The sequence below is a fragment of the Anarrhichthys ocellatus genome, unplaced genomic scaffold (assembly GCF_004355925.1).
Source record: "Anarrhichthys ocellatus isolate YVR2014 unplaced genomic scaffold, GSC_Weel_1.0 scaffold41, whole genome shotgun sequence".
Lineage (NCBI taxonomy): Eukaryota > Metazoa > Chordata > Actinopteri > Perciformes > Anarhichadidae > Anarrhichthys > Anarrhichthys ocellatus.
This window is the reverse complement of record NW_022280071.1, coordinates 477,953-487,535: the sequence shown is the minus strand read 5'-3', so window position 1 is coordinate 487,535 and position 9,583 is coordinate 477,953. Positions and strand designations below refer to the sequence as shown.

General features: G+C 42.5%; 1 protein-coding gene across 1 annotated transcript; it reads right to left on the bottom strand.

Moving 5' to 3' along the window:
- Positions 1-773: 773 nt before the first annotated feature.
- On the bottom strand, positions 774-9,317 carry meak7 (MTOR associated protein, eak-7 homolog). Its single transcript, XM_031868212.1, has 9 exons — positions 9,232-9,317; positions 8,075-8,251; positions 7,699-7,959; positions 7,448-7,592; positions 6,912-7,126; positions 4,382-4,568; positions 3,194-3,312; positions 2,133-2,312; positions 774-1,900 (listed from the first exon to the last, which is right to left on the bottom strand). The coding sequence occupies exons 2-9, from the start codon at positions 8,243-8,245 to the stop codon at positions 1,772-1,774; spliced, it is 1,407 nt and encodes a 468-aa protein (XP_031724072.1). The 5' UTR covers positions 8,246-8,251; positions 9,232-9,317; the 3' UTR covers positions 774-1,771.
- Positions 9,318-9,583: the final 266 nt, after the last annotated feature.

The following is a 9,583-nucleotide window of genomic DNA, read 5'->3' as shown; positions in this document are numbered from 1 at the left end:
AGAACAGGTGTGGCTAGAGAAATTGAACTCAGCTTTCCAAAGATGTGATAAACCAGTTAATTTATGTTTTAACAGGGGGGGCAATCACTTTTTCACACAGGGCCATGTAGGTTTGGATTTTTTCACCCCCTTAATAATAAAAACCTTCATTTAAAAACTGCATTTTGTGTTTACTTGTGTTATCTTTGTCTAATATTTAAATTTGTTTGATGATCTGAAACATTTAAGTGTGACAAACAAATAAGAAATCAGGAAGGGGGCAAACACTTTTTCACACAACTGTACATATAATGGCTCCGGTAAAGCAGCTCGTTGGAGAACAGGCCAGAGTCGGATTGTGTCTCTTAAACCTAAAGGTTGTTTATTACTGTAGCAATAAAATGATCTGTCACACGGCAATTCACAATTGGACTTATCTTAAAATGGGCTGAGGGAGATCCTTACCTCCTTTAAACCCAGACCTTCAGGAACATTCCATGTATTATTTTACTGCTATATACAACTTTTAATGGTGTAATTTCGTTTTATTGTGCTCACTTTCCTCAACCTAGTACTTCAGTTTGTGGTTTGATTAGAGATGATGTGGAAGCATTGCATTCTGGTTGCCTGAGGCCACTGCTGGGGGAAAAAAAACATCTTCTACTGCCTCTTATCTGATAGATCTTTCTGCGGTATCTAGTGAATATGTATTCAAAAAGGTTTGCTTCTATCTATTTAACACCATTGGAGCTTGGAGGATGTAAGAGTGAACACACGCATGACACATTGGTCCCTTTCACACTGATGACAGAAGCTGGCTTTATGCACACTGGTAGCTCTCAGTTGTGAGTGAAGGGGTTAGATTTGACTTTACAGACCAATTATAAGCTGCCTTCAGACCTACTTAAACCTTGTCGGCCCGGTTTCTGTTGTAATGACTTCTGACATCTTCTTTAGCAAACGCCATCTTCAACAGCTGATCGGTGTAAACATGAGAATGACTTTAGTGTTATGAAATATGGAAGCCCTGTGAGGCAAGCGAGCAAAAAAATGAAAATCTAGGTATCCATTTTCTGATCTAAATTGTTTTCTCAACTGTGTTTATGTTCTTCTGTGAAATAGGACGGACATTGTTTGTTTAAAGTATAATGTTTTGCCATCTGTGACCCATGTCCCCCCATGTTCAAAATAGTGCTAAAATAATTTGTGTTTTCTACCAGGTGACTTTTAAATGATCCATACAATCTAAACACAATTATATTGTGTGATATGTAAATTAAAACCTTGAAGAAAACACAAATGATTTTAGTGCTATTTAGAAAATGTAGTGGTGCATCTCAGCCTCTTGTGGCCAAAATGAGTAATACAACAACAAACACTTAGAAAAATGATCCTGACAACAACAAAAAAATCCAGATAGATGTTAATCACAGATAGAGAAAAAAAAAGTAAATTAGAAAGATTATCCCATCAAAACGTTTTAAAAGTTATAAACACAGGTGAGAAAACAATTCAGGTCAGTTTGGATCACCAGATATTGTCCCTCAGTTGCCTCTCAGGGTTCAGTGATCCAAAAGAGCTGCATTTTGTGGGTTAAAAGGTCCAAGCTTAAAGACAGGGAAACAGAAATCTCATATCCCTATATCGTATACAGAGGACATGTCTTAAAAGTCAGGAGTAAATGTTAACCAGGTGTGACGGATGATAAAATCCCAATTTGTATCAGTAGTACCAGGTGGACTGGGAGCCCCAATAAGTTCAAATTGTTTTGGGTCTATCTCCCTGTTGCCCCTCACTGCTCTTGGTCTTCCTCTGGCTCCCTGAGGCCCTGACTGTGTAGAGTCTTCCCTGTCATCTCCATCATGGCCTGGACCTCTAGATCCGCATCCAGGATGCTCTTCTTGCCCTTCCCCTCCTTGCCCTGAAACACACGACATACAGAAATAGCACAGGTTTAATTCTTCATATTCTAAAAGGAAACAGCTGGAATGTAAATGAGGTTCTCTATTTCTGGTGCAGATAATTACACGCCTGATGTGCATGTTCTCCTCTGCTTGAATAAAAAATAAAAAAATGTTGCCCCCCCCCCTGTTTCCTGCCTGCCTGTATTGTGACTGCTATTAAATAAAGGCAAAAAAAGCAAGTACTCCGACCTCCTCTGGTTCGGGGGGTTTTCCGACCGCCCACACCTCCACTGAGTCCAGGGTGAATTCCTCCTCTCCGGATAGCTGAGGGCTGCCGTAGGTGGTGCACTTGGGCCGCGCCCGGCTATGACCACGGCCAAAATCACTGTCCAGCCACAGGCCGAAGTAGCCGTGCTGACCGCCCATACCCTGATGAAGACCGCAAAACATAAGAATGAATTCAATTATTCATATTTTATTCAATGAAGTCTTTTTTTGTTCTATCCTAAAGTGGGAACAATTTACCTGGAATTCAACTAACCGTGTTTTGTGAAATCTAATTTCAGTAAAATGGGACCATTGTGACGCCAAAAAAGTATTTCGATGGAAGACTTAAATTGAAGCGCATGATGACGCTGAAAATAAAACCAACAGTAATACTGCATCAGAACTTATTTATGTTACAAAGCCATTTCAAAGCTGCATTCATATATTGTTTTAAGCCACTTGGAGGAAAAAGCTGAAAACACAAAATTGACATATATTGAGGATAGTCACTCTCCTTTTAGCTCTGTTTTGGCTCCTGAGAAAAGTTTAGTTCTAACTTTGTCTGTCTAATGTTTAGTGTTGGGCAGGTGGTGTACAGTGGGTTTAACAGAGTTTTTTCACTGAAAACAGCTCTTAGGTGATAAGTCAACGTGTCATACTGTGAAAACCACACCCACCAGAGGGAAAAACAAGGGCTGAACAAAATGCCTTTAGCTTGCTAAAAACATCAGATTTCAGCATGTCTAAGGATTATTTTACCACCCTGTGTTTACCAGGGGATTATGATGGGACAAGTTAGCTGTTAGCAAGCTGCAGTTAGTTAAGGCACTTGGAAACACAATAATGCATAGCTTTGTGATTTATCTATTAACATGACAGGTCAGTTTGACCTATTAAAGGTTTTTGTCCCCTAAATCAGAAAACTTATATCTGAAAAACAATATTTACTGGCTAAATGAAGGTAATTACATTTTAAGCTCAATGTGATAATTACAGGCTATGAGCAACAGAAGTCCCCCTCCGTTAAACTAGTGCAGTCTCACCAGTCCGTTGGGCATGGTCTGCTGGTTCTGGTTGAGGTACATGAAGTGCTGGTTGTATCCTGTTGCTGTATAAACTCTCAGTCTGGGGAACACGGTGAACAGGAAGCATCTGGAGTCACCTGCGCACACACACACACACACACACACACACACACACACACACACACACACACACACATATACAAAGTATTAAGATCTGAGAGAAAACTCAAGTGACAGTCCACAGTATTCAAACAAGTAGTATTACTTCCTCAATGGTTCCTTCTCAGCGCTTTAATATCTGTCCTCATGTGGGGTCTAGTCCACACTAATGTGATCGTACTGTTTCTACTATTTAGAAGCTGAAATGACCTGCTATCTGTAAGAGACATCTCACCTCTGTTCTTTATTCAGCAGTGCAAAATGACCAGTCTCATAATCCAGGGTCTAGACATCTAAAGCAGCACCTTAAAGAAGAGCCAAGTTCCAGTGCACTAAGAATGTGCACGCTGGCATACTGATGCACCTACAATGTAATTGACATGATCTACTGTGAAAAAGGTCGACAGAGAGGCCAAGTCCCTCCCCTTCCTGTGGACCACCATGGGAACTTATTTTATATAATTAAAAAATATATACGGCGAGAGACAATTTGTTTTTCCTATCACGTTTGAATTGTGCCAATAAATTCAGCTGATGTTTGTCAAGTTAGACGATAATGTTGTCATTTTGTTGAAGTATAAAAGCGTTGAAACACAGAGATGCAAATCTGTGACAGTTGCACATTTTTATCAAGAAAAGGTTCCAATAGACTGGCGCAGGCAGGATCATACTGAGCAAAATACTTAGTAATAATTATGTAAAAGTGAAAAATATGAAAGTGCACTTTTATCAGGTTTCTAATATACTCTGCAAGTTTGATAACTCATGCTATTACTGGTTAGCTGCAAAACCATACTTTATGTTGAGGGAAGCTAATCACAGTGTTTGTTATCAGTTATATCAATAATGACAAGAACCTGAGATACAGTTATATTCAATATCAAGCATACTATTTCTTATGCAAAACTTTGTAGCACTGGTTCACTTGCTAACACGAGAGAGCAAGTCATGTAGGCTCGTGTTCTCTATGAAGTTGTTGGAAGGCAGCTAATGAGCTAGAGAAGCTATTCCTCAAATAGCAAATAACATCGTAGTCTCCTCTCTCACCCTGGAACTGAGGTTTGGTCTCCCAGGCGTGGGAGGCGAAGCCCCCAAAAACGTGGCCCTTTGTGTCTTTGATGAGCAGCAGCGTGGGCCCGCACTTTGTCAGGCCGCCCACCATTCGGCTGAAGCTCTCCCCGTGTAGCTGCGTGGAAAACACAAGCCTCCAGGGGGCGCTGTAGCTGTCCGGCAACTGGAGAGATGAATGTAGAGTTGTGTAAGTAGCATTCTAGAACACCAACGATGAATGGGTCTATTTTCATGTGATCATTTACAGGACCTATCCCTTGTCATTACTTAAAGCTACTCCAAGAAGTGGTTATGAATTCATATAATACTGATGCCTCTATCCACCAAGAACTTCCTTGTAATTTTGACTATTTTCCAAGTAACTAAAAGGTTCCTTCAGCTTGTTGTTGTCTACGTTTCCATGACAAGGGCTGCTAGTGGTCGCAGGTTAAACACACTCTGCAGCCTGCACGTCAGACTGCCCGCTTGTTCCATCTAAAAAAACTAAAAACTAAATAACCCTCAGGTTTTGTCTCACTGCGACGACATTTACTGATGTCTGATGTAATGAATGAAATGCAGAGGAGAGCGTCCGACTCCACAGTAAATCATCCATTAAGCGTTTCATGGTCACGAAATCTCTCTCCCTCAATTTTTCTGTGCAGGAGTCAGGATCAGGAAACCGACAGCAAAGACTAACTTTACTTTTAGTGCTATCGAACAAAGAGAAATGCACTCCCCTCGATACTACAGTACTTCCTTTTTTTATGAATGAAACAGTAAACGAGTTGAAGTAGAGGCGCTGTGTGTGTTTGACCAATCGGTGACGGACATCCCTGCAAACCTAACCCAAAAAGCACCTGTACTTTAAGAAAGTGGTACCCACCCAACACGCGCCTTTTTGGGGGGTAAAATGTCCCCAGAACAAAATTCAGGCCCTTGTCACTGAGGTCGACACGCAATGAGTTTGTGAAAAGGTTCCTAGTCCCCTGGGTCAAGTTTCTGTGGAAAAGGAGGCGGAGGACCTAAATACGGAAGACAAAACCTTTAGCGAGAAGATTGGCTATTTCAGTATTGTCATTCATAATGCCTGTTTCTGGGTTACGATGCCCTTACAAAGTGCACACCGTTGCATGCAGTATGCATTCAATTAGGAAATACTACTTCCTCATAACATGGCACCTTGAACTTTGAAGCTCTTGCTCATACATCTGCTGTGCAAAGGATTGTGGGTCAGAATAGCCAGAAAAGCATGCTAGATTGCATACGGCAAAATGTGACCGGATGTAGGAGAACATCCTGGTACTGCATTTTAAATACATTGTATTGGGACATACTAAATCTGTTTCTGGCATACTAATCAGTATGGTAGCATGGACTTTATTTTGAATTAAAACAAAATGACCAATTCAAAATCGAACTAAAGGAAATGAGTAAACCAGAACGGCTGATCTGTTTGCCAGGTAAAGTAATATCTGCAGTGATTCAAAACTATGAATCTGCCATCTGATAATAATGGCATGAGAGGGGCAGATGTAATTGCTAAATGATGGGAGAAACATTTCTATTATGACATGATATGCAAAGCTAAAGTTTAAGACTTGACGTTGGGTGAATTGTTTGAAGCGATAACAAAACTACATGACAATAAGGTGGAACTGATCACATTACTGCTACACGATAATACGTTGCCACTCTACCCGACTCAGTGCTGTTCCTGTTATAGAAATAGAACAGCTCACGTATATGAGTAGTGATAACTAGAGGACTATAGCCCCGCCTTGGTGCAGTCAAAGGCATTTGAGAGAATTCTGAGGGACATAATCACACGTGATATTAAATTTGGCTGATCTTTGCACTAACAGGAATAAAGCAGTGCAGGGATGGAAAAGTAAAGCAGATATAATTTACACGTGTTCTCAGAAACGTGAATAAGGTTTCGGGACTCTTTAACTTGGATCCGAATATTTGCGCACAACAAACTAAATTACATTTCTGTCAACAAATTCACAACGTTGATCTCTCTCAAGCACAAAATAGTTCAATGTTTGTCTTATGACAGAATGTTCTAGAAATGATTCTCCATATTCAACAACCTGAAATCACTTCTACCTGAGTACTTTCTTTTGCAAAGTAACAGTACTCCAACTTGAGCACAGTTTTTGGCTACTCTGCCCACTTGAATTATATTGGAACTTTAAGGGTCAGAGGTCAAACTCAGAGAGCACACATGATAGCAAATTAGCAATGCTAACGTTAGCAGCCGTGGCAATGCGGAATTGTTATCATGGTTCCAAAGAACAAAAAGTGATTTTTATTTTGTTAGATGCTACAAAACAGCAAAGCTGATTCTAAACAAGTCATATTTGTCATCCGTCGCCATGACAGCAAGTGACTGTTAAGCTGAAATACCAAGTGGACTAGCCATGCTGTTTGATTGTTGCATTTTTAGCTCAAACCAAAGAAAGAGTTAAGACATTTTGGTCAGAATCGACCAATATGATGCTGAATAAGTTTGCGTTCTGACCTGTGGTGCCAGAAACATGAGGGTGGGAATGTCCAGCAGCAGACACCTCAGCTCTTTCCAGGGCGTGTCCCTGCAGGGGGGCAGCAGGGTGGGGGCCGGCCGGCCACTCAGGGACACTTTTAGGCCCTCAGCTACCAGCATCTCCAGGTACAGCGATACCTGGGAGACCCTGAAGATCCAGTCCTCCAGACAGGAAACATCACAACCTCCCTCATCTGTGGAGAAGGGAGGAGAGGCGAGGTGAAGAGAGGAGAGGAGGGGTGAGAGGAGGGGTGAAGAGAGGAGAGGATAGGAGAGCAGAGGTGAAGAGAGGAGAGGAGAGGTGAAGAGAGGAGAGGATAGGAGAGGAGGGGTGAGGAGAGGATAGGAGAGGAGAGGAGAGGTGAAGAGAGGAGAGGAGAGGTGAAGAGAGGAGAGGATATGTGAAGAGAGGAGAGCAGGGGTGGAGAGAGGAGAGGATAGTAGTGCAGAGGAGAGGAAACCAGACATTAGGAGATGAGAAGAGGTGAGGAGAGGATTCACATTTCTCTGTGTACCTGAGGGTTTGAGTTCAGAACACATCTGCTCTGCCAGGAGTTGGACACCCAGGGAGCTGTCACCCATTCTCTCTGGCTGCCAGGCCTGCAGGCGCCCTCTGTGGACCAGAATCCAAACTACAGCAGATATCAGGTCTTGGAGGAACTAAAGAAGTGAGGAAGGAGGGTTAAAATAACAGAAAAAGAAGAGAAGAAAATAAATACTAGAGAAATGAGACATTATTTGTTATGTAATGTTACCCTCTGCTCACCTCTGCTAGCTGCTCGCGCGTTACAGCCACCGCTGCCTCGTCTCCGCTCTGGGACATGGCCATGGCCATGACGAGAGGAGCCCGCTCTTCTGCGGTGCCTCGCAGGGTGTCTGCTAGGAAGACGACCAATTGCTCTCGACCGACTCCGGAGGCTGCAGAGGTGCTGGTTTTCCCAGAAGCTGCCGGTCCGGGGTCAATACTGCACATGGACTGGTAGACCCTCCTCACCATGGAGTCTGGTGCCAGGCTGCCCATTGAGGACTTGGGACAGACGAAAGGAGGGGTTGATTATACACAGGCCACACACTGGTAGAAACTACTTATTCCTGACAGATATACTGATGGTAAAGTCTGTTTACTGCTTTAACAGCCTCACCTGCAGCATCTCAAGAGTTAGAGTTGTCCCCGCTGGCGTTCTCCCGGGGGGTGCTGAAGGGCCCCCGGCGGCGCCCAGGAGCCTGTCGAAGACCCCCTCGACCACCGTCCGCTCCTCGGGGCGGAAGCGGGCCAGCCGCTTCTGCACCACCACGCTCTCCGTGTTACCCATGATGCCCTGCATAGCAACACACGGTGTGGCGGAACACACGCACATTATGTTGACATACAGTAGGGTACAATTTTTTGTTTTTTTAATTCACCCTAAAACAGATACCGTGCAACATTGATTTCAGTAAAGTCATGTATTGTATATGTCTAAATAACATCTAGCTGGCTACGTTTAATCATGACGTTGTGAGGAGTTAAAGTGATGATGTCATGAATCGTTTTTTGGAGTTTGACACTGGATTAACCACTGACTCTTCTGTATCCTCATAGAAGTCTGACATGTGCCAATAATATCAATTCCAATTGAATTTGGCAATTTGTTGTAAGTTGTAAAATGTCACCATATCCCAGCAAAATCTGACTGCTGTTGTCCTTATTCAGCTGATTCATTATTGAAGAGAGAGAGAGGATGCCAGTATTTCACAAGACAACATATTTTAATAATTTTTTAGTTATTCTTTTAATGACTTCTTAAGCTTAAATTTGAGTGACAACCCCTCAGAGGTCCAACCCCCCATGTTTCAACGTCTGTGTGCTAAAGCTTGAGTGTGTAATATTAAAGTTATTAAGATTTATCTCAACTCTATTCTTGGGCTGACCCATAACCAGAGTACTGTGTGGACCGTTTTCACATAAAGCTATGAAACTGTATCGTCAAACTTAATTTCAGCCCCACAAATTCAGCATTGCTCTGACATACGTCACGAAACGTTACACGTTACATGTAAAGCAGCAGGCTCTTATTACACAGCCATAATAACACAGACCGCCCACAGCCGTCTCCGTGGTTAAATGACATACACATCTGATCTTGGAGCTTGGATAATTAACGGTAACCTAGCTAGCGCTAGCTAGCAAAGCACAGCATTAACGATACTTCACTTGTCTCCCTCAACACAACAGCCTTCACGCTTTAAATGTAAAGGCAATGGTCTCATGCGTCATGTTCTCAAACTAAGCAAAACGAACGCTAAATGCGTCGCTAACCTGTTAAAGCACAGCAGCTTAAGCTTTCCATCCTGCACAAAATGCGAACTTCCTGGTGCTGAGCGAGGCTATTGAATGACACATGCGCAGTGTAACGGGAGCTGCGATGTTGGAGGGTTCCAGCAGAGGGCGCTAGATATAAAGGGATGGTGTCCGCTCAGGGGCTCTTTGACGGAGCTCGTGGTGACAGAACTTTTTTGTTTTGCTCGAATGGATGTAGGCTGATATACAATAAAACGTTTTCAAATAGCACACATTTGTTTACGGTCTTTCATTTTTTTAAAAATGCAATAATTGTAGAGTTGTAAATTCTCACCCATAAAATACCCTACTATGACACACTCCATAAACA

What these genes read in the sequence shown, in the direction of transcription:
- meak7 (XM_031868212.1), bottom strand. Translation starts at nt 8,245, where the DNA reads ATGGGTAACACGGAGAGCGTGGTGGTGCAGAAGCGGCTGGCCCGCTTC. An exon ending in GACCAAACCTCAGTTCCAGG is followed by an intron (nt 3,313 to 4,381) that starts GTGAGAGAGGAG and finishes GTGTGTGCGCAG; the next exon opens with GTGACTCCAGATGCTTCCTG. An exon ending in AACCCCCCGAACCAGAGGAG is followed by an intron (nt 1,901 to 2,132) that starts GTCGGAGTACTT and finishes CGTGTGTTTCAG; the next exon opens with GGCAAGGAGGGGAAGGGCAA.